A 24,013-nucleotide genomic window follows, 5' to 3' on the forward strand; every position below is an offset into this window, starting at 1 on the left:
TGTCTGGGCCTGCAAGTGGTCTGAACGTGGAGTTCAGTGTGTGAGGGAGAGGGTGTGAAGGTCCGACCTCCCTTTTGGCACTTCATCCCCTCTCTGATTTCTCCACTCCTATTTGGGGAAGGGGTTTGGGTGGTCTCTGGACCGTCCGCTGCATCCACTGTGCTCTGTCGTCCTGAGCTGAGTGCTACTTTTATTGGATATTTATCGCATTAGAGGCACCAGCTGGATAGCTCAGGGGTTTAGGTCTCTGGCTGCGGAGCCAGAGGTTGGGAGTTCGATTCCCCACTTGTGCCTCCTGGGAGAAGAGCCAGCCTGGGTGGCCTTGGGCCAGCTGCACAAGAAGGAGAGAAGAAGAGGATGGGGGAAAAAAACACTTCTAAATATTCTCTTCCGGGGAAATCCTGGAAAGAGTTGCTATAAGTCAGAATTGACTTGACATGATTACTGTTTATTAGATATGGCAAACTAGGCCAGTTTTTGAGTTCTCCAGGACTCTTCGGCAGGCTCAGATGGTACAAAAGAAGCCAAAAGTGTATGTGTGCAAACACACACACACACACACACACACACACACACACACACACACACACACACACACACACACACACACACACACACACACACACACACACACACACACACACACACACACACACACACACACACACGGCAGGCAAACTGGCAAGTTCAAAACTCAAGATCTGGTGAAGGATCAAAGGTACGCAGTGAGGGATCCCAGCTTCCCAAAGTCTGGCTGGGACCCACGACTGTCCCTATAGATGCTCCTTCCCCCTTCTTCTCCCCCCTCTCCCTCCTTCCAAGCCCCCACCCCACCCGCCCGCTCAACCCCGTCCGGCCCATTTCCTTCCAGAGGCATCATCCTCCGCATCATCCCCGCGCCCTCGTCTCCCCTTGGCGATGTAGTTCTTGGCTCCGGGGTGCGACGCTCCGGTTTCCTTTGGAGTTTGGGAGGAGAGAGACATAGAGAGGGAGGGAGGGAAAGAGGAGGGAAGGAAAGGGTGGGGTGGCGTGGGGTGAAGTGGGGAGGGGGGGAGAAGAGAGAAGAGAAGGCCGGCGGGTCGGCCGGCTGCGCCACTCCAGGCCGGTGCCAAAGGGAAAGTTTGCGCTCCGCCAAGCGCGCCACTCCTTCCCGATCCTAGGGAAGCGCCGAGCCCCAGGTAAGGAGCCGGGGAGCGCGCGGGGGGGGGGAGCTGTGGAGATGCTACGGGGAGGAGGAGGAGGAGGAGGAGGAGGAGGAGGAAGGCTACGCGGGTGCCTGAGTTTGGATTGTTTCTTCTCCCCCCCCCCGCCCCCGGTCCTTTTTGCGCCGCGCTGCTTCTCTAAGCGATCCTGCGGGTACCCCCTCCGCCGACCTCAGCGGCTCCGAAAATAGGCTCTTCTCCTCTCCTCCCCCACCCCCCGCTTTCAGCCCCGGATCAACTCTTCCCCACCCATCAACAATAATAAAAAAGATGCCAGCTCCCCACATACCCAGTCCCAGACGGAGGCAGGCTGAAGCAAAGAATGTAAAGCCAGAATCTTGGATGAGAGAGCTTGGACATTCCAGATCTGTGAGCTCAAGAGGGACTCGGAAGCCAAGAGGTCTGGCGCTCCCGAGACAACCTGGGCACATGGGGGGGGGGGAGAGTAGGAAGACACCCTGTGTGTAAGAGAGAGATCAAAACAGAGAGAGGGAGAATTATTTTTAATGCCCTACAAGTCCCCGTATTGCCCAGCCATATCTGGGAGCAAATGTCCAAACTTTCCCTAACTTTTCCAAACTTTTTAGGTAGCGCTCAGAAGAGACAGAAAGAGGAGCAAGCTAGAGAAGCAGAGTTTCAGAAGGAGAAGAGAAACTGGGAAGCAGAAGACGGGGGGGGGGGGGTGAGAGAGAGAGAGAGAGAGAGAGAGAGAGAGAGAGAGAGAGAGAAAGGTTGCAGACGTTTTCTAGCTCTTTATTGACTCAGTGGGTCAAAGCCATTTCGGGTGCGCAGCCAACTCTTGCCATCAGCTGTCACTCTGGAGGATTATCCCCCTTGGGTGGCTGGTTTCCTGCTTCTGATCCCAGAGAGGGAGGGAGGAAGACGAGATCCTGACATCACCCCCCCTCCCGCCCCACCGTTGCTTAACACTCTGCGGTTAACCCGCCCCTGGCTTCATTTCTCTGGAAAAACTGCTAAACTCTGCACAGGAAACCCACAGAACTCTGAGCGGTAGGGAGCTGGCAATGCGACCCGATGAGAACCATGTCAAAGGTATTCGGAGATTTTGATGGGAAAGGCTGGCCTTTCAACTGGAACTGGACTGGTCGAAGGCCTTGAGACCGGATCAGGGGTGCTGGGAGGGAGCATGTCTTGCTTCAAGCTCCTGTCAGCATGGAATTCAAATCCCAAGCTTCTGGAGGACTCATCCTAGCTGAGAAACCCTACGGAGGAGATGATTTTTGAGGCTTCTTCCAACCGTATGGTTTTTTTTAACTCCTCAGCCGGCCTCATGGAAATGGACCACACCCTCTCGCTGTTCCTCTTCTTCCTTACTCTGGCGGAGGACTCCGCGCAGATCGAAGACAACAAGATCCCCAGCCTGTGCGCCGGACAGCCCGGACTGCCGGGGGCTCCAGGGATCCATGGGAACCAAGGCCTGCCGGGCAGAGATGGGCGTGACGGCCGGGATGGGGCCCCTGGGATGCCGGGAGACAAAGGTGACGTGGGCACTACAGGTGAGAAGGCGAACTGCGTTGCAGAGGGGTGCCTGTGTTAGTCTGGGATCGCTAAAACATTTTTTTTTTAAACCATAACCTCTTATTCCCCCACATCTTATACCAACAGATATGACAAAGGTTCTTGTGACACTGTAAAATTAATAAGCTTCTTGGGATGTAAGTTCCAGGATACCACAGGGCAGCTGAGATAGTGGGTCAAAATTGCAACAAAAAAAAATCCTATGCCATATAAATGTGACCGTCTTTAAGGCATCACAAGAATGTTCATTGTATCTATTTGTATAAAACTTTCTGGGAATAAGCCAGTGTCCTTCACTGGTTTTTTATTGCTTGTAGAACAATCACATCCATGGGATCAGTACCCACAGTTTCACTTACCCACTGCCTGAAAATATTAAATAACACACACACCGGGAAATACACGTTTCCAAGATGTATCACCAAAACTGACCACTAGGGGGAACCAGAGACTATGCTATATATATCCACACTTTCTGGCATCCACAGGGACAGATTCCTGGCAGATACCACAATCCTACTGTATTGTATTTGAGCAGACACTTGAAAATTGTTATTTTAGGAATCTAATTTGTGATTTGAATGATGTGCCTTTATGTGGCTTGTTCGTCATCCTGAGAAAGCGTGGTTTGTAAACTGAATGAATGAATGAATGAATGAATGAATGAATGAATGAATGAATGAATGAATGAATGACCAATAATACTACTACTAACAGCAGTAAGAAGAACACAAGTAATGATGACAAATAATCATTTCTCATTCCCTAAAGGACCACCTGGCCCAAGGGGAGAAAAAGGGAGTGCTGGCACGAATGGATTCCCGGGAGAGAAGGGGGCGCCGGGCGAATGTGCTGTGGCCCCCCGTTCTGGCTTCAGCGCCAAGCGCTCAGAATCCCGCAGCCCTCCGCTGCCCGACCAGCCAATCGTCTTTGACCTCGTGCTGATCAACGAGCAGGGCCACTACGACAGCAACACGGGGAAGTTCCTGTGCGAGATCCCGGGCGTTTACTACTTCGCCGTCCATGCCACCGTGTACCGGATGAGCCTCCAGTTCGACATCATGAAGAACGGGAAGTCGGTGGCCTCTTTCTTCCAGTTCTATGGGAACTGGCCCAAGCCGACCTCCTTGTCGGGCGGCGTGTTGGTGCGCCTGGAACCGGAAGACGAAGTCTGGGTCCAGGTGGCAGTGGGAGATTACACCGGCTTCTACTCCAGCGTGAAGACAGACAGCACCTTCACCGGATTTCTGGTTTACTCGTATTGGCAGAACTCTCCTGTCTTTGCTTGAGGGGCTGAGGGCGGCCCCGCCACGGCCGCACAGCAAGCAGGGAACTTCTGGGCATTCGCTCTAACCCAAGGGGCAAAACTCTCTTTTAGCTGATGTATGTGTAAAAGACCGTTGGGTCTTTCTAGGCACAGAAGGGTCTCTCAGTAGCTGCATTTTGAGTGTTACTCACTGTATCACCCTAATAAACAGAATGTATTCTTTGAGAAGGGCGTAAGCCACCCTTTCCTTCATTCTCTTAGGACAGTAGGAAGCTATCTTATATTGAGTCCTGTCCTAGGTCCATCTAGGTCAGTATTGCCAACTCTGTCTGGCAGCAGAAAAGAGAAGCAAAGAGAAGCATTCTGCTTATATACCGTCCCGTAGTGCTTAAAACACTTAAAGGCAGTTTACATTTTAATTATGCAACCAAAACAGTCCCCCACCCCCAGCCCAGGGAGCTGGGTAATCAGTTTACCGACCTTGGAAGAATAGAAGGCAGAGTGAACCTCAAGCTGGCTGTCAGAATCCGCTGGGATCCAATGCTGATTGTAATACTACAGTTTAACCACTGCACTGTGAAGCTTCAGACAAACTATCCCTGGTATATCCTGGTAGTCTCTTATTCTGATGAATAACAAGACCAGAGCCTGCTTCTGAAATTAGACAGGATTGGGTATGTTCGGGGTGGTGCCCTTTAGAAAGAAAGCTAAGGATGAGACCGAGTGCTGGGTTCAAATTCCTGTTCAGCCCTAAGTGATTTGTGGCATTGTTGCAGGGGGAATTGTTTTACATGTGACAAAGATGATTATTTGAAATGACGAAAATGGATACGTTATCCTCTGAATGGGATAACTCATGTGCAGAAGCCTCACGCTCCCTAGGAGGCCATTGGTTTTTAATAGCCACAACCATCAACTGCACAGCTATTGAGTTTTATCCCAGCTATAAAAATAAGCATGGCAAACAAGCTTAATTCTGTTCCATCCATTCCTGACAAGGACTAAAGAACTTGGTTACTTTTCTTTTATGTTCACCAAACACGAATTTTGGGAGATACTTTTTTGAGCGAGCTCTCCAGTCTTCCACTAGCCCTGGGGATTCTGGGAATTTTAGTCCGAGAAATAATTTTTCCAAGCTCTGAAAATTACCCGTACATTCATATGTGTGCCCCAAACCGTTAAAAGTATGTAAGTTCTGGAGATTTATCCAGTAGGGGGCACCCTGAGCCAAGAATTAAACATTTTCTGGCCATCTTAACCTTAAAGAATGGTTCTTGTTTATAAGTTAACTTGTTTCATAAATGCCTTTTATTTTCTTATATAGAGATTTAATTCCATTTGATTATTCTTGCTGTGTTCAGGTGGATACGTATAGATATACTGTATATTCATTTCTTCCATCTTTTTTCATTGTCTGTCTGGTCTAAAATTTCTTCAATGTAATGAAAACGGTAAGGTTTCTTTCTTTATTTGTAGAGAAAAAAAGTATAAACCAACATAATTGCCCCCTGGAGAATGAGTTGAGATTTTATTTTTATTTTTCCTGACAAATACTATACAGTATTGAGGTTACCGCTGGGCGCCTCTTTTTTCCTCTCAGCTTGCACTACTGTTCTTTTCGTGAAAGAAAGCGGGCAAACGTGAGTGGTGAAAGTCGTCGGATAGCAGAGGACATACAGAACGCTTGATTTTATGAACCCTCTTTCTTTGAACTGATAAATCAATTTAATATGGTCAAGGATTCATAGAGACATAGGGCCTGTCCACACTGGGAAATTTGGTGCAATCCAGCCAGTGCTTAAAAAAAATCCTTATCTTCAGTGCAATCTATTTTAACTCTTGGCACCGTTCAGCAAAGGCAGAACAAAGAGCTATTTTGCATCATCCCGGAAAGATTGCATGCCCGAGCCGTGTGCCAGAAAGATACGGGCCAGCTCTTAAAGGGGAAGGACGGGTTGTTTTAAGTGGAAACAGAAGTGGACAAGGACTTTTTCCCCCCATGCCAAACAGTGCTATCAGAGAACCATATATCATAATTATATGCCAGTGTGGACAGGCTCTTAGTTTCAATGTAGCTCCTTTCACTTAGGTTGTTGAATGCTGTGTTTCTGGGATACTGGCCGTCCTGGAAAAAAAAAAGTAAGGGAGAGTTTGTGGGGTGGAATACCATTCCCAGAATCCCTTCAGCCACCATGGGGTGGGGGTCAAGCTGGCCGAAGGAAAAGCTGGGAGTTAAGAGCCCAAGGAAAGTAACTTAAATTCGGAACATGGTGATGATGTTATTAGAAACTTATGAAAGATTTAGCAAAAGCCTTGCCCTGAAGCCTGACACCTCCTCATGGAACCTTGTAGTATGATTTGTCTTTTTATTATTCCCTTTTCAAAACGTGGGAGGAAGGTGAGCCAGCGTGTGGCTTCACCTTAATATTCATATTTTCAATCATTCCCGTCCTTGAAGATGGTCAAGGCAGCATGCATGGGCTGCGCCCCCATTTTTACCTTCCTAGCAGCCTTATCAGGTAGGTTAAGACTCTGAGAGAGAGTAACTGGATCCAGGTCATTCAACCAGGCTTCAGGGCAGTGGAGGATTTGAACTCAGATCTCCCCAACTTCAGGCTACCAATGACAGCTGCATCAGGCCGGTCCTCACCACTGCATCCTACTTGTTTTCTCTTGATCAGTTTGCACAATGCCCTCTGAGATTTGTGGGTTCTCCGAAGATCTTCCCTCGGCGGTGCCATGCGTTGACGGTCTACATGAAGCAACCCACGGAGTCAGAACAGCGGCTCGTCCCTTCCTGTAGAGCCCCCCCTGGGGGGGGAGCCGGGACCATTTCTCCCTCTGCAGTCTCTGCTTTTTCCATGTGAGAACAGCAGCCCATTTTTTCAGGGTTGAGGGGAAAGGTCTTTTATTTTTAGCCAGGGAAGGAAGCCCGCTGGGGGCGTTCTTGCCCCCAAACAAGCCTCCCAGCCTTTGTTTTCCCAAAACGCCTTCTCTGGAACGCACCCAAAGACCGAAAGGCAGTCTCCCAGCATCGTAGCTGAGCTCCAGAACCCTTGGAAATTCAGGAAGTCACACCTGGAAGCTCTGAGGAGGCTGAGAATAAACACAAGTTGGGTATCCCGGACACTCAGGGACACGGTGCCAAACAAGATCTTGGAAATGCTGCACTATGCTGGCTGAGGGATTTGGGGAGTTGTAGTTCAAAAAAGAGATACAGAGTGACATTTCCAGGGTCTGGGCCAAACAGACATCCTAATTAAGTTCTTTGCCAAATCAGTATTTTTTAAAAAATAAATAAATAGAGCTCTATTCTTTAAAGTTATGTAGGTTACAACCTATGGCTTTTTTTAAAGGCACTCCGTGTGCTTGGCTTGGAACCTGGAGGCAGATCTGAGGTGGAAGGGAGAGGAAGGCAGACAATCCAAGCAGAACTAGAGCTATTGAGGTCTAGCCAGCGTCAGCGTGTAGTTTCCAACCAAACCCTGAGGCGATCTCTGGATCTCTGTTACCAGGGAGAGACCCCGAGGCATCGCAAGGGTCAGCTCATGACGACAGTCTTTTGCGGCAAAGGTCTCTCACTTCCCAGCCTGTGAAAGCCCCCGGCTGTGTCCACCCCCAAGACATGTCCTGTCCTGGCGTCCTGTGGGTTTTTGCAACAGGATCTGGGGCTGAGCGCCCTCAGCACCAGCAGAAGGCCCTCCCTGCTTCCCAGGGTGCGGAGAGCACAGTGGAGGGTGAGATCCAGCTCCATAGCTTTGCTAATTTTTGTTCCTTTGGGTATGAATGGTGACGATTACTAGAATGAATATTGAAATTTAGATGACTTTAAGTTCTGGACTTCATGGTTTCACAGAGGCTTCCCCCAAAGCAGCTGATCAGGTTTGGGGGATTCCTGGAAGTGACCAGACGGGAAATATCTAGTGTAATAGTGACATCTCCAGGATTAGAAGTGGGTGTTCTCCAGAGGCCGAAGGACCACCGAAACCCACCCTTGGAGGTCCTGCTCCCGATCTCCTCGACAGTCCATTGAGCCAAACAAGAGTGAGGGACCGTGCACTTCTATGAACAGAGAGAGAAGGAATTCAATTTCTCCCTGCACTTTGCAATAACAGTCCAAGAACTCTCTGACATCTCCCTTATTCTTAAAATCCAGAGACATGTGCATTACAAACAGATGCACACCGCAATAGAAGCCAGGCTGGGCATCTTCAGCTTCTCCCTGGGGTACCCGCGCTTCTTTCCTGGAAGACGGAAACATTATTGCTGACTGTTGCTTTCAATTTCAATTTGTTTTCCTAAAGCGGAGATGCTTACTGAGCGCCTAAGTGAATCCGCAGATCAATACTTGGGCAAGTGCTGGCTTTGGAAAGGAAAAAGATAAGAGCCCTGTGCTGGATCAGGCCAGGGGCCCCTCTAGTCCAGCTTCCTGTCTCTTCTTTAGAGAAGTTTTTCGGACATGCCCTGTTTCCATCTTGCTTACATTTTCTCTGTTCTGGGTTTTAAAATATGGTGTTTATGTTTAAATACAGGCCTTTTAAAAAAATGTTCTTTTGCCTTGCTCCATCGCCCTGTTGGTTATCTTTTGTTTTGGTTATTTTATTATATGTTAAGTGCTTGAAACTTTTAAGTAAACCAAAGAGAAGGGGAGAGAAGTTAAAACAGGAACAGAGAAATGCATATAGACAGTAATAAATAATCCATTCCATCATTATCATCACTTCCTGTCTTATAGTCAGGTTTTTTTTTAGCCAAGAAGGCTTTCTCTTTTTTGCATTTCTTCTCCCATTTATTTTATGTCAAATGATCAGCTGTAACAATCTGCACTTTTCATTAATGACTGCACCACTGAAATATTTGAGCTGTCGGGATTTCATGAGTTTTATGATTTCTTGGTCTTTATCCATTTCTTTTAGTATTTCTTCATGGGTCACTCTCTTGATCCAGGAAATTCTTAGCATCCAGCAATATATTTATCTTTCAGGCACCTCTATATGGTTTTTTAACATCTATTCTTTAACACAGTTTCCCATGATGTTTGGGCCCATGGCTCTAAAGGCAACTAGTAATTTTAACAGTGGGGAAAATAGACAAATATTTTAGAATAAACAAACTAAAAGGGATTTGTATCAAAGGAATGTTAAAGCAAAAAGGTTCATAGTAAGCAATAAATAGCTATGAACTGTCATTTAAAAATTAAAAAAATGAAGTAAGGAGAATTAAGTAGGCAAATTTAAGTGTACCCTGGAATTTGTCTGAATGAACAGTGAGATCATTAGCCAGCTATGCCATAAAAATCAGAATGGAAATGGTCTACAAAAGCTTATTTAAAAGTTTCTAAAGCCACAAAATATTTTGGAGCCACCAAAGCTTTGAAATTGGCCTTGGGAGCACACATTGCTCTCTGCTTTGAATTCTCGGTTCTACTGTATGGCGTGGCATGGCGGAATTCAACACAGGCTGCCCTTAGAAACAAAGATGTCATCAGAGAGATGGATTTTTCATAGGGTGCTAAGAATTTCCTAGATCAAGAAGGTAACCAGTGGAGAACTCTTCTTCTTTTTTTAAAAGTAACTTTCCAAGCTGTAATCTACGTGTTGTAGAGACGGACACAAACCACGGGTTCATTGGTTCATGCTGGTTCGTGCTTTGTCCAAACAGGTGATTGGCACTTCCAAACTCTGCCTCCTCAGGTGGGTGCCCATTCAGAGGCAGTGCCCAGAGGAGGCAGGGCAGAACACTCAGGGCCACTGCTTCTGAGCGGGCCCCTATCAGAGGAGGCAGGGTTTGGAAGTGGCAAACACTGGTTCGGCCAAAGTATGAACCAACACAAATGGCTGACCAGCAGTTCATGTCCCTCTCTTTTTTTGTTGTTGTTTAGTCATTTAGTCGTGTCTGACTCTTCGTGACCCCATGGACCAGAGCACGCCAGGCCCTCCTGTCTTCCACGGCCTCCCGGAGTTGGGTCAAATTCATGTTGGTTGCTTCGATGACACTGTCCAACCATCTCATCCTCTGTCATCCCCTTCTCCTCCTGCCTTCACACTTTCCCAACATCAGCATCCCTCTCTAGTTAGAGGTTTAAAAACAAAATTAAAAATAAAACAAAAAGAACAAATAAAAAAAGACAAAAACACAGTGCCACCTTCAAGACTGTTATAGTTTAATGTGAGATTTCACGGACAAGTCCAGCTATGTGTTTTTGCCCATATGCTGCTTCTGTGCAGATCACGGCGCGCCTCTGCCTTAATCCTCAGGGCTCAGCTGTGTTGTGTCTGGCTTGGGTAGGTACCGCGGCCTCATTAGTTTATTCCCTTGCTTGGGGTTCTGATCAGTGGGGTGGGAGATGGCTGACACCACCTTAATTATAGATAAGAGAGAGATGTGGGGAGAAGAGACCCCCCCAACCCACAAGAGACCGTCTTTGTATCAACCCTCCGACTGGCGAGGAGCAGACATATCTGACAGTCAGGAAAGCCCATCCTCATTAAAGTTGCCGCCTGATCTTACCCCCCACAGCTCAGATCTGGCCAGACAAAGGCAATGATGGGGGGGAGAGATAAAAGAAGGGGGCTTAGGGGCATAAATCAGACCCTGGTTTTAGCTCACATCAAAGGAAACTCTTTCCATAATGAGGGAGGTTGTGATCAAGCGAAAGAGATACCCTCAAAGCCAGTACTGGCATCGTCCTCGTCGCAGTACATCATCGCTGCACGAAGTCCTGTGGTGACGACATCCTCCTGAATCTCCAGCCAGGTAGGTTTTCTCAGAAGCAAGCCTGGTTGAATCCAAGAAGGTTAATTCCAAATCAAATAAACCTTGGCACAGCATTTGGAGTTTTGCAAAAAACCTAGTCTTGACTTGATTAAGTCTCGTGACACTGGCCTCTTTTCCCCCCCAGTAGACTGAGAAACCAAGTGCTAAATATCTTCTAAGTAAGGGGGGGAACCAACCCACCCACCCCCAAATAATTCAGTCCCCTTCAGCCCTCCAGTCTTGGATCTGTGCCAGCCGCTTGACGGTCACCCCACGGCGATCGCAGGTGCTTCCCGTGCCCCATCCCAGCCCTCCATCTTTCTACGATCCCTCTCTCCCGCTAATTGTGTCCCTGTGGGTCTTCCTCATCAGGTGGCCATCAGATCCTCTCAGCTCGTTCTAACAATCACCCCAGGCCTTTTTCTCCGCATACAAACAAGAGCGCCATCCATTCTGCTCCTCTGGGGTTTCCCCGGAACGGCTGGCTTCCCTTTGGCCCCCAAGGAAGGAACTGACCTCAGGGCAGGGAAGGCTGGAGGAGGAGGAGGAGGAGAACGTTTGGCATTGTTACACCAGGTTGCTTTGAAGCCCCGGGCACCCATTTCCATCCTTCCTCAGATTGAAGGCTACTGTCACTCCGGCCCATTCGATGGTCTGTCTCCATTCAGATCATGTGGATTCTCAAGATTTAACGATTTCTCCCACAGCACATCGGAGGCAAATTGGCTGCGTATGGCTGAAGCGGCTTTCCTTGTCACCGGTGCTCAGAACTTTTCTTTCTGAGCCTTGCTTTGGCTGTAATTTTCAGTCTGAACCCGAGGTGACCTGAAGGTTTAATCCTGAAACCTAAGTCAGACACCAGGATCTCACCATTCGGGAAAGCTATGTAGTACTAAAAAGAGCAGACGGGCTTTGACTCAGGGTGCAAACAGCGATCTGTGCAAGCTGATCGCTGGAGAGCTTTCGAAGGAAGCAGCCTAGGAGGAGGAGACCTGGATGGGCCAGTGGGGTGAACGGGGAGCCCGCTACTATTGCTGTCTCCTAGGGTGGCCGTCTGCCCTATTTTACAGAGCACAGTCCCCTACTTGGATGGTGACCTCGTGAGAGGCATCCTCTCCTTGGTGGATTATCCAATCCCGTTCTGCCGTAAAGACTGTTCCAACGCTGGCCTTGGTGGCACGGAAGGACCCTTTCCTTTATCTTAGGCCACACATAGGATTAAAGAAAATAATTTAAGGTCAGGAGCCGTGGCCTCAGGCAGGTTTAAGAACAGGAGAAACAGCCCCTGGAGGCTCAGGCCAAAAGGTTTCTTGAGCTCAGCGGTCTCTTTTCACCACAAGGCGCCTCTTAAACACATAGGAGCCGGACAGGACTTCTCCCCTTACATCCTCTGGTCGGTAGCTCAGTGGTTTAGGCAATGGAGCCAGAGGTCGATTCCTCCACTGGGCCTCCTTGACAGGGGCTGGACTCCATGATCCATCAGGCACCTTCCAGCTCGGCAGCCCAGAAAAGTCATGGGTTGTGCTTTCTCTGTGCAGAACACACGGCATATGACAAATCCGAACAAGTGGGTCCCTGTGGAGCATTACTTGTATGGGCATTGGGAACCACATCTGTGTCATCTCTGTCTTTACTCCCAAACAACTCAGTCGGTGAGTCACAGACACAATCAGCACACAGAAAGCCATTTTCATCCAAAACCAGCATGTACGTTCCTCTATTCTCTCTCTCTCTCTCTCTCTCTCTCTCTCTCTCTCTCTCTCTCCCAGGCACCAGAACAGTTGGGTTCATTCTTTTCATTTGTTACCAAAGCCGCAGAGGCAGACTCATTGGGGTGCAAGAGCCCTGCCCCCCTCCCACTGCTAGAAAGGGGTAGGTGGGTACAGACCACACTCCCTCCAGGCTAAGAGCCAAGTATGATATGGGTAGTGGTGACCTACTGAGCCAACACAAGAGACTATTCTTTAGTTGAGCTGGACGTTAAATGTAGAGCAGTATAACGTCAAGAGCTGGCTGGAGAGCTGAGCGGCTCAGGTCTCTGGCTGCGGAGCCAGACGTTGGGAGTTCAATAGAGCCAACCTGTGTAGCCTTGGGCCAGCTGCACAATCCCAGGGCTCCCCTGGAAGAAGGGAATGTTCAACCACTTCTGAATATTCTCCACCTGGAAAACCCTGAAAAGCATTGCCTTAAGTCAGAACTGGCTTGATGGCACACTAGTAGTAGCAGCAGCATTAGTCATAGTACTAATAGTATAACTGCAAGGGAGGGGGGAACCCAGCACTTGACCTCCTTCAGGGACTCCCTTATTATCACTTCCTATTTTATCCCTTTAGCAATATGCAATTTGGTGGCTAATTTTTCCTGCAATGGTATCTGCCATACTCTAGAATACCATGCTGTGATTGAGACCCTGTACGTATCCTTCCATCCTTGGGTTCATATAAGAGCCGCCCATTATAAAATCATAGAATCATGAAGTTGGAAGGGGCTGAATAAAGCCACCGAGTCCAAACCCTGCTCAACGCAGAAATACAAATCAAAGGATATTCCCTAGGGGAAAAAAGAAAGAAGGGCTAGTTCTTGGGATTTAGGAACCAACTGATTTGTAATTTAATTTTTTATCAAACACTTCTTCCCCAAACTGATCTGCTTTTTTGCAAAGGCATTGAAGGCTGTAAGCTGTCTCGAAGCCAGAAGCTTAGGTAGTCCTGCTGGCATAAACACCAAATATTCTTGCAGGAACATGGAAAACCTCAAGGCCTCCTGGTGGGGCCATCCTTGCAATAGTGAAAAGGAGGCTAAAAACCACAGCACATCCGCCCTCCCGAAAAACCCCTCAAGTACACGAAATTGTTGAGTCAATTCCACTTGGAATACTTGTGCCTTCATCAAATCAGATAAAAGTGCATGGTTTCGAGACTCTCTAGTTAGAGTAGCTTGTTCCCACCAATTCAGCAAATCTGGAAAGGAGGATTCCTTTGGGACCGGAACTTCTTCCTGTGCTATTTTATAAATAGGGTGTGTCTGGAGAGAGAGAGAGAGAGAGAGAAGGAAGAGGAGAGATTTGTCTGCCAAAGAGATGAAACTCAAAGCATCCGGAGCATCAGGAGGACTTGCATAGCTCCAAAATGTGTTCTTAACTGGATGGGAAAGAGGAAGTATGTTTTGAAGGTGGACCCAGTGGAGTGAGATAGCTTTAGAAGTTGAATCCACCTAGATTTCCCGTATATCTGGACCCCGCGACCTCAGAAAATCTACAAGTGTCCACACAGAGATGCTGGACTGACCAAAGTCCTATCGTGAAATAGTGTACACATAATAGTGTACACATAATCAGACAAGTTGTTTTTTGTGGTTTTCATGCCATCTTATCACATGACCAGGCACATGATGGAGCACGAGATGAACATCTGGTAGGATCACCCACACTGTTTACATGATGGCCAGTTTGTACATTTCACAGTTGCTACTGGATGTTGGCCCTCGATACTATCACAGTGGTTGATTCTAATTGAAAAACCCGTAGCAATACTGGGTGATTTGCAGAGCTTGGAAGCAATGGACATTATCACCAATTTAATGGGCGCTTAATTAATTGGTAATTACAGGCCACCCTTTTTGTGAGCAAAGGACTAATGAAGCCCCACTTCGAAAGTAACATAATGAACTGATGCAATGTTGTTTTGTTGACATCCTGTGTAATATATTCTATTTACTTTTTTGTTCCAAGGCCATTTTAAAAGCTCGTTGGCATTCTGGTAGGTTTTTGCCATTTTCCTACCCAACCAAAGATCCACCCTCCACCCCCAAACAACGCAATGGCAATTGGGTTCCGGCCGTTGCTTTCTGTTGATTCTGACCACTTTTCCAGTAAGCCCGTCATCCGGCTGGCAGCACCTCTCAGGAACCTTAGGCAGTCTTGCCCACCATCTCTGAACCTGGAGATCATCTCTTGAAAGACAGCAGAGGGTAATGCCTGGTGGTCCAGCTCAGACGGGGGAAGGGGGAGGGAGATCCCAGACAGATCTGACAGCAGTAAATAGCCCTAATTATTATTCCTGCACAATCACATCTCTGGAGCTGGGTTGCAGTCTTCAGGAGAACAGCTGTTGTTTCGACTTAAATGGCTTTATCTGCTTCTTTTAATTGCTGACATGACCCTTTGTGTACATAAGCAGGAGCTGAGATAAGTCAACTACTCAAGGCCCCAGACCGGTCAAAAGGAGACTTTTTCAGATAGTCTAACAGGAGATTATAGCTTCTGTCTGAACACTCCTTTCCTGCTTTTCCAAAGGGCTGCTTGGAGAATGCTCAAATGCAACCAGCAGCGCTCTTCCTCGACACCAAAGCCAGACCCCACTTTGGTCCTCCTCATCTACACGCCACCAACGCTCCTCCACATAAATGACTCCGAAAGAACCGATTAAGAAGAGGCAGCTTTGAATCTGCCAAGACTGGATAAGATGGCGATTTTCATACTTGGGTTATCAGGGAAGGCCGCTCATGCCATGGCAGAAAAAAAAACATACACCATGGGAGACTTGCAGCATCTCTGATGAAAACAGAATAATTATGGCATAAATGTTCACTAGTCTTCGAGCTTTCCTGAGGACTCTTGCTTTTGGTGAGCCTTCTGAGCTGACCAAGTTTCCTCTCACAGAACAGGGCAAAAGAGTCTCTCTGGATAAGCATCAAACCGTTCTTTGCACGGGCATTCCTCAGGAAATTTCCACATTGCCACAATTGAAGCAGCATGGGCTCCCTGTACCTGACCGGCCTTGGAGAAATAGGTGTGTATCTGTCCTGTAAGGTCGACAGGAGGTCAGTACAATCTCAGATCAGTATTATCCCCGAGGGTGTGCAAATAAAATTAACCCGCTTTCAGATACTGTACATTTTGTCTTGGTAGCCAGTTGACAACAAATGAAAACTATTTTACTGAACACATCCTACTGGCATGCTTCTTTTTGTTCGATTCGGGTTCCAACTGCACTCTTCTTTACACAGCTTTGTGGTGGGTTTTTTAATTCATAATTCTGGCCCTGTATAAAACTGCAACCTGCCGAGGCTGCTTTTGGTGAAAAACAAAAGCCACACCAGCCAAATCTTTGTGCTCCAGGCTATTGAGAGTCGACTTTCCTCTACAAAGCTGGAACAATACCACTCACTGAATGAACAGGATCACTGTGCAGCTGCGGTTCTTATATCTGGGAGTCACAGGTGTTCTCGGACTACAACTCCCAGAAGCCCTAGCCAGCGGTCAGGGCTTTTGGAAGATTCAGTCCATGAACATCTGAAACACACATCTGAGAACCTCCAGGATCAGCTGCAACAATCTGTATTTTTCATTTGACGGCTGAGATTTATGGCTCAGCGGGGTCTAGAACTTGGTTCTCTCAAGTCCCAGCCCCGATACCTCTAACTGCTAGAGGGCACTAACTTTCAGCATAAATGCAAATCACGTTGAACGCAAAGATAATAATTATTAGTAGCACTGGATGAAAAAAAAAAGAACGGTGGGAAAAAAATCTATTCCTAACCAATGCTGACCCCATGACCCCGGTATATTTTTAAAACCCTCTACTACCCTTTTCTCAGCTTCCTCTGGAAACTCACCCAGTTTCTCTTCCTGCAGTGGAGAATTCCACAGTGAGTCACTTGATTTCAAGTCAGGCCTTTCTTGGCTCAATTTCACAAGAGAGAGAGAGAGACAGTGGCGGTGTCAGAAGGACCACAGTGATCTGGTCTAGCCAGATTCCATTTGTGTTTCAAAAGGGGCTTTTGAACCCACAGCAGCCCCAAGTCAGAATACAGCCACAGACTCCATCTGACCAGATGCAAGATATGGATTAAATCTAGGAATGGAAAATACCAAGGCGGCAGCTCTAGTCTAAACGGGCCTCCACACACCGGAGGAATTTATGCAGAAAATGGCATCCAGGCTATGTTTTAAGTTACTAGCCCTCCAGATTGGGAAGAGGACAAGAATAATTAAGGCTTACATGTTTATGGACAATTCCCAAGGATTTCTTTTGACCCTGAGATATAGTTAAGAGAACTGAGGTCAGAAAGTTGACTTGCCTAAAGTCAAACTCCACAGGGAATACGGGGTCCCTTCTCCAGGCAAGGGGTACTCCTTGACACGCAAATCGTGTTAAAGTCAGAGCCAACTTACAGGGACCCTAACAGGGCTTCCAAGATAAGTGAGATATTTAAGGAGTTGTTTTATCACAGCCACCTCCCTCCCAGCGAGTTTCCATGGCGGAGAGGGGATTAGTGCATAACTCGGTCTGCTACACTATGCAGCCATGGGGAGCAAAATGAGAGCTTGTACATTGTTTCCCAACCCAAAAGACCAGGCACGAAGTGTTGTGCCGTTGTAATGTTGATCCCTCTTTTAAAAACACAGCATGCAAAACTTAATTTTTGGGAAAAAAAGGATTTCCTTTTAATTTTCAAATAGTCGTTTACACAGTGCAAAGACCGCATAAGCAAACAAACAGCCCTGCCAGAGGTGTCAGAAGGGCAATTGCAACAGAATCCTGTGATGGGCTGAAGCAAGTCCTGGATAAGAAAACACAACAAGATGATCAGAAAGGGCAGCAGTTGGAAGAAGGCACAAATCAGGAGTGAGGGGCCAGATCCAGAAAGGTAGCAGGCAGGCTTTTGCTGTAACGCCAAGCACCTCCTTCTCAGTTCTCCTTCCAGCCAGCAACAGCCTGCAGTTAACTCTGCACACAAAAAAACTTGACTGCTTAAACAAGTTGGAATAGTATTATTCAGAGCCAGATGGTGGGGAAATAGGGACCAGAACTGCATACTCTTCTAAGTTAAACTGCTCCCCAGCTCAGGCAGTTTCTGTAACTCCTCCGTACAGATCAGTGCAAATAAAAACCTGCACTCTGAACCTTCTAGGTATCTTGCACAGGTAGGGTCTGCATATGCATGTGCGCGCGCACATACAGTGTGTGCGCGTGCACTCACCGTGAGTGGAAAGCCAGTGAAGCACGGAACAAGACAGCTCAAGAGCATCTTTCCGCAAAATCACACCCCTCCTATGCCTTGGACAACATGGGTCATCAATTCCTATCTAGTGTGGTCTGTTTCAGGCTGCCGTGACAGGAACTGTAGTCTAAGACAAAAATATCAGGCTGCACAATTCTGCTGCAGAAATCGTTCTCATCCTCACACTCATCTTCATTGTTAAGTTGCAGGAAAATTCTTAAACAATTCAAAAAGCATATGATGGAATGAGTTAGATTCTCACATGAGCATGCTAGTTTAATAACTTGCTGACTTTCAACACCGTCTCCCTGTCTGATCGCCCACGATTAAGGCACTCGGATTCAGCAGTTGATCAGCCCGGTTGTTTTACTGCCAAAGTTGCACACAAGGTACCAGATATCCTCTAGAGATGTTAGAGCTGGCCTTAACTCCAAGGAGCTTGAAAAATGCTCCAATACAACTCAACAGGGTTCTGCCAATTTACCTCCAGGGTTTTAATACCTTTTTTAAAGAAAACCCTAAAAATAAAATGCTGTTGTTTCCAAGTAAACTGGGAGGGGGGCACCTCTAGTCTGCAGGTCCCACCTGGCCCAGTGTTTGCCAGCTTAGCCCAGGCCAGTCTCCAAGCTTTGTAGAGACTGGGGGACTGACCCCCCCCTGTGACCTCCATCCAGTTATTTAAATATTCACTTGAGTAGGACACGAGCTAGCTGGTCATTTAGATTTACAAAACCCCTCCAATATTTGGACCAGATGTCATCAAAAGGTGAGGTGGGGGAAACCAACTTTTGTTTCTTTCAGCAGGAAACAAATTCTGCGTACTGGAAAGTGTTATGTAGTTGGCCAAGAGATTTAGCACAGGCCTAGCCTATGAAATGTAGAGGTAAAGAGCAAAATCTAGTTTATGCCCACAACATTCCTTTTGCAAACTGATGTTGAAATTTACCCCAAGAGAGGGAAATACTTCTTCCCTACTTTTGAGTTGCACCGGGGTAGCCCTTACAACCTTGCTTTTCAAATTCCCAGCTGACTTAACAAACCATGTGCTGCAGCATGGTAAAAGTACTCTGCTGCCAAGAAGTCTGGCCTCCAAAGCACTAACTGGCGGGGTGGGGGGTGGAAGAGGAAGAGGTGCTTAGCGCTGTTATGCCAAGCGTGACAGTCAAACAAACTACTCTAGCCTACGTGCGTTCCTTCCCTCACAGCTACTTTTAAATCTATTAAACAAGGAGTACTGCTGGTTTGCAGAAGACCTGATTTTTTTTTAACGAGGTCATCACCCTGCTCAAATCCAACCCAGGCAAGGAGTTGTAAAATGCCCCCCCCACACACACACACTGCTATCTCAGTACACACACTAAAGCAAACTAAGGAGTTGCCAGTACTGATGATAGAACAGTCATTTGTTAGTCGCCAAAATACAAGCCTAGTTTCCTCCCAACCCTAACCTAATAAGGCTGGAACGGTAGTTCTGCATCCGACTTGTGGAAGTTACCTAACCAGAGTTGTCACAGAATACTGATTTAACTTCTAAATAAATTACGCTGTCTGTGCTTTTGGTCCTCAGCTTATCTTTCTCATGAATTTGATGATATGAAAGTAATGAACAAAGAAAACTAGAAGAGAAAATTTGTTTCTTCTAATCTTACGGTTCTTGTAAAATTAAGAGATTAAATAAACTGATTTAGGCATTGGGAATGAACACACTGGCTGTTGTTGTTGTTGTTTTTAAAGTAAGGGACTGTCTCCTGGTTGGCTTCAGTAAGCTAAGAGCTCTCAATAAGTCCCTTTTGATGGAGATCACCAAATAAAGAACAGGACTTGCAAGTGTGGGCTATTATATTAGCAAAGTGAAAAGTTATTCTGCAAAAATAAACGGGCCTGCTGAAAAGCTTAGTGGAGCTGCAGGCTCACAACTATGGATAATTCCTTTAGGACCAAGTCTTCCAAAAATTCAGTGTCTTTCAGGTGTTTTGGACAATAATGCTATTCAACCCTAGCCCACGGAGCTAAGGGTCAGGGGTGATGGAACCTGCAGTCCAAAATTAGGGCACCAGGTTCGTATCCCTATTCTAGAATAAAGGGGGGGGAGGCCTTCCAACCCTATAAGAAACATAACCTTTGTTTTTTCCAGCCATTCAACAAAACAATAGGCTTTACTGTGCTACACACAAATTCATGGAAAATCCTGGAATTTTAGCACCTGTTCTCCTTGCAAGAGCCAAGCTCTTGCCAGAAACCCACTCATATGTACCTGATGTTTTAAGCCCCGTTCTGAACACTCAGCAAGATGGCTCAACAGAAAGACTCCACACCCTAGCCATAGTAATGTTTCATCGTTTTACTCTTGACAGGCTTCTGCTCTTTCAAGAAGAAAAAGAGAACAAAGGGTGCATAGAAGATGTTCATAGTATTTGTTATTATCACATTTCTTTGGAAATAAAAAAAACAGCCGCAGCTGACCTCAGTGATCAGCGTGGAGCTGCTCTCCACAGAAAGGCGGAGGCATAAAGGCCCGAGACCACACACTGCGGCCAATGCACCTAGAGACTGAAGAAATGCAGATGAAGCTGTCCCACACATTGCTCAAAGGTAAACATTGAGAGTCTGCAGGATCATCTGACGGCAGAGTGGACAGTTGCGCTGGTAGATGGCCTGCTGCAGCAGGATTTCAGTGCATTCTTGGCACAAGCAAAGGTGCCGGCAGGGAAGGAGCAAGACAGTCTTTGTTTGGTCCTGGCAGATGACACACTTCTTCCGCTCTTCTTGTTCTTTAAGAAGCAGCCATGGGTCACCGTCCTCCTCCGGAGCGTTCAGTTGCTCTTTCGTGGCAGGTCTGGTCTGCGATGTGCTTGGTCCTTCACCTGGAGGGAGATGGAAGTGCCTTGGGAACACACTCTCTTGCGAGGATGACACCAGATCAATGTCTGTTCTGTGTTGGTCCCTGTTGCCCTGTCTTTGATGGGCACCTTGTCTTCTTGGATGAGCTGCTGCAGGAACGGCTTGTCTCTGAACCACAGGAGCTATATATAGTCTCTCATCCCCAAACACAAACAGTTGCTCTCTCACTTCCTGGTGTTCTGCACCCCTGCCCCCTCTGTTCCAGCTGGCCATCTGAAGACTCCAGTCAGCCAACCTGCGCCAAGCCTGGGAGCTCAGGACCGTCTCCAGCGCCATGAGCACAACCTGATAGAGGCGGTGTAAATCCCTGAGCAGGCGGTGGTAGGAAGGCATGGTGTTCAAGTAGCCAGATACCTGGTTCACCAGTGTCCATGACAGTTGAGGATTAAGGATTAAAATGCTGGTGGCTACAACCACAGTGAGCAACACCAAGCCATAAAGGTTAAGGAAGAAGTCATTAAGCAGCAGCTTGCACATGGAGGCTAGAAGATCAAATACTAGCTGGCAAGGAGTCCACAGAAGGATGGACATGGCAATGGCACTGCTGGAAAGGCGTGCAACAATGGCAGCAAAAATTTCTGCAATTCTGAGAAATGGGCCAGCAATAGTTTCCCACAGGACCAGACCTAGCGAGAAAAGGTTCTGGGTACCAATGAGGCAGATGTTTATGATGCTATTGATGAAGTAAGCCACAAGGCTCACAGCAATGGCAAATACTTCGCACACCTGCCTCAGAAGGGACTGGCCAGATCCAACCAGATTCCAGAAACCTCTGTGCATAATCTCCTTGCTCCGCAGCGTTATGTAGTTGAACAGGTGACCCACTAATTTCAGGCTCTCCATGGTGCAGCAGAACCCCCTAAGCAAGTTGGCAATGGTGTGCACAGAAGCAAAAGCCAAATAATAAGAAGCTTCAGCGATGCATAGCAAAGACAGAACAGTCCAGTTCCAACATTGGACCACACAGGCCACTAAGGTATTGGGCAGGTTGTAAATAAATGCAGCAGTCCAGAACAGAGCGGAAACCACAGTAGAAACAAGGAAGAAGTTGATGTCCAGCAAGATAACTAGGAGGTTTAAAATCATCTCAGCGCCACTGATAACCAGAGACACTAGATCCATAGCTGAACTCCAAATGAAGAATTGGCAAATACAAGGTGAACTGAGTCAATGTGGGCTGGATGGTAGCTGAAGCAAGTTCCCCTGCTGCTTCCTGAAAGGAGGAGGAGGAGGAGGAAGGAGCTGGATTCAATGTCCTAGGTACCTGTAGTACCTAATATTTATGGGGGGGGGGGTTGAATGCTTTGGCAAGAAAATGGAAAATGCAGTACAGACAAATGTTTGGACACCGTAACCCTCAGGTTCTTCTTCAGAGCCTAGTAAATATTTTTAATCCAGACGTCTTGCTCATGTATCAACAGGTACAGTCATCTCCTGCATTTGCACATCCTTTCTAGGAATGTTCCGTCTCTTGAGGATACAAAACCTTTCCTTGGGACAATCTGTAACAGTTCTGTCTCAACAAGAGCCTCAAAAAAGAGGCGTACTCTCTCATTCAACTTCTCTGAACTCTTTTGAGGACTGAATCCACCAAGACAGAAAGAGGAGCGTTTCTTTTTTCGTCCCTTCCTGCAGAAAGAGATGCTTCCCGTCCAAGGCTCACGTTGGTCCTCTGAAGTAGAAAAGCGGGGAGGAGCTGGCCTTTGATTACCGGGGGCGACGAAGGGGGCAGTCCTGAGGGGAACAGCCCCGGGAAAGGACCCCCATCTTTCCAGAGTGTCGGATAGGGCTGACGGGGGATGGGTGGGAAGGCTTCTCGGAGGGGCTGCAGGAGGTGAGGCAGGGACGTGTCAGGGCATGTTCCTTCCTATCAGGGGGGAGGTCTTGGAAGTGTGGGGAGGCCTTCAGAGGATGGGAGGTGGAAGGACCCACGGGACTCCGCTCTCTCCCCCTCCCCAGCCCTCCAGAGGAGGGTCCCTGAGGGAAACTTGGGGCAGCAGAGCCCAGGCGACGGAGGTGTCGCGGCTTCCTTCCTCCCCTCGCCTCCCACAAATAAAATAGGCGGGTGGCGCCACTCCTGGCCTCGCCAGCCGTCGATATCTCCTCGCTCCTCGCCGGAAAAGGGGGTCCCGCTTCGTCCTCCCCGCGCCTTCTCCTCGCAGCTCTACGCGACGCTCTCCACTCCAACGGGCGCCGCCATCTTGGAGGGGAGGGGCCACGCCTCCTCGCCCAATCCGCGAGGGGAACTCCGGCGGGCCGTTGTCAACGTCCAGACTGCTGATTGGTTGGTTCGGCGAGGAAAAGGCCTCGCGGCTTCCGCCTCGCGATTGGGCGGTTTTAAAAAACGCCAGGCGGCGGTTGGCGTCCGTTTCAACGGCGTAAGGGAGGGAGGGAGGGAGGAATGGGGAAGGCGTGGCCTCAAGGGCGCGTCACGGAGTGAAAACCCCGCCTCGATGGAAGCCGCTGGGTTAGGCCCTCGGCTGAATAGGGCACGTGACGGAGGACTGGAGGGGGCGGGGCTTGCGCTTTTCTCCCTGCCTTGGAAGGCGGGGCTCACGGTCTCTTCGGAGGGGGAGGGGGAGGAGGGAGCAGAAGGTCTTCCCGCCTTTTTCTTCCCTGAGGGGAATTTTTTTTAACCGCCTCGAAGTCGCGACAGAAAGTTCTCTAGGCATTCAAATCTGAGGCGCCGTTTTGCACCTGTGTGAGGCGAGAATCCTGTAAATTTTCAGAATTCAAAGCTTTGCTTTGTTGAATTTAATCCTGAAAAGATTGTTTTTTCCTATAGCAAAACAACACAGTACACAGTTTACTTTCTTGACACAAAGGGGACCATGATCAGGGATCCTTCAGTCTCCAGAGGCTAGGGTAACGTGCGTCTAGTGTGGCTGAGGAGGCCAATTCGAGAGTGACCATCCCTTCCCCTGTTGTATGTAAAGCTGGAGTGTCCTTTCCAGGGCACAAAAATAATATGGGCAATATAATATGGAGGATAGGCTGTTACCCAAGCAGCAAATCCCCCCTCTCCACATCACTGAAATAGTCCAATGGAAAGGCAAGAGCCAATACAATTGGTTCCAGCAATGTCGCAGGAGTTGCCAGAACAACAACATGAACTGACTCTGACTGGATTTTGCCTCGAGGTTAACTCTTGAAGCCTTTTCCATCCATGGATATAGCCACAAGTCAATGGAAGTTTGAAATCGGAGTTTTCCTTCTCCTAGACGGTCTGCCTCCCAAGGCTGATGAGCCCCACCAACCCGGCCCACCACACAACCAATGCCAATATTTTGATCAAGGCCATTTGGATTTCCATAGTACTGTATTTGATATGGAGCTGGATGCT

General features: G+C 47.8%; 2 protein-coding genes across 2 annotated transcripts; one reads left to right on the top strand and one right to left on the bottom strand.

The window, feature by feature from the left end:
- Window positions 1-1,028: 1,028 nt before the first annotated feature.
- Window positions 1,029-5,524, top strand: C1QTNF5 (C1q and TNF related 5). The gene is made up of 3 exons (XM_072979271.2): window positions 1,029-1,178; window positions 2,486-2,719; window positions 3,513-5,524. The coding sequence occupies exons 2-3, from the start codon at window positions 2,494-2,496 to the stop codon at window positions 4,028-4,030; spliced, it is 744 nt and encodes a 247-aa protein (XP_072835372.1). The 5' UTR covers window positions 1,029-1,178; window positions 2,486-2,493; the 3' UTR covers window positions 4,031-5,524.
- A 14,571-nt stretch (window positions 5,525-20,095) lies between these two features.
- Window positions 20,096-22,913, bottom strand: RNF26 (ring finger protein 26). Its single transcript, XM_072979272.2, has one exon. It carries the CDS (start codon window positions 21,790-21,792, stop codon window positions 20,356-20,358), a length of 1,437 nt encoding a protein of 478 aa, XP_072835373.2. The 5' UTR covers window positions 21,793-22,913; the 3' UTR covers window positions 20,096-20,355.
- Window positions 22,914-24,013: the final 1,100 nt, after the last annotated feature.

The sequence above is a fragment of the Pogona vitticeps genome, chromosome 8, assembly GCF_051106095.1.
Source record: "Pogona vitticeps strain Pit_001003342236 chromosome 8, PviZW2.1, whole genome shotgun sequence".
NCBI classification, from domain to species: domain Eukaryota; kingdom Metazoa; phylum Chordata; class Lepidosauria; order Squamata; family Agamidae; genus Pogona; species Pogona vitticeps.

What these genes read in the sequence shown, in the direction of transcription:
- C1QTNF5 (XM_072979271.2), top strand. Translation starts at nt 2,494, where the DNA reads ATGGAAATGGACCACACCCTCTCGCTGTTCCTCTTCTTCCTTACTCTG. An exon ending in AGGTGACGTGGGCACTACAG is followed by an intron (nt 2,720 to 3,512) that starts GTGAGAAGGCGA and finishes CATTCCCTAAAG; the next exon opens with GACCACCTGGCCCAAGGGGA.
- RNF26 (XM_072979272.2), bottom strand. Translation starts at nt 21,792, where the DNA reads ATGGATCTAGTGTCTCTGGTTATCAGTGGCGCTGAGATGATTTTAAAC.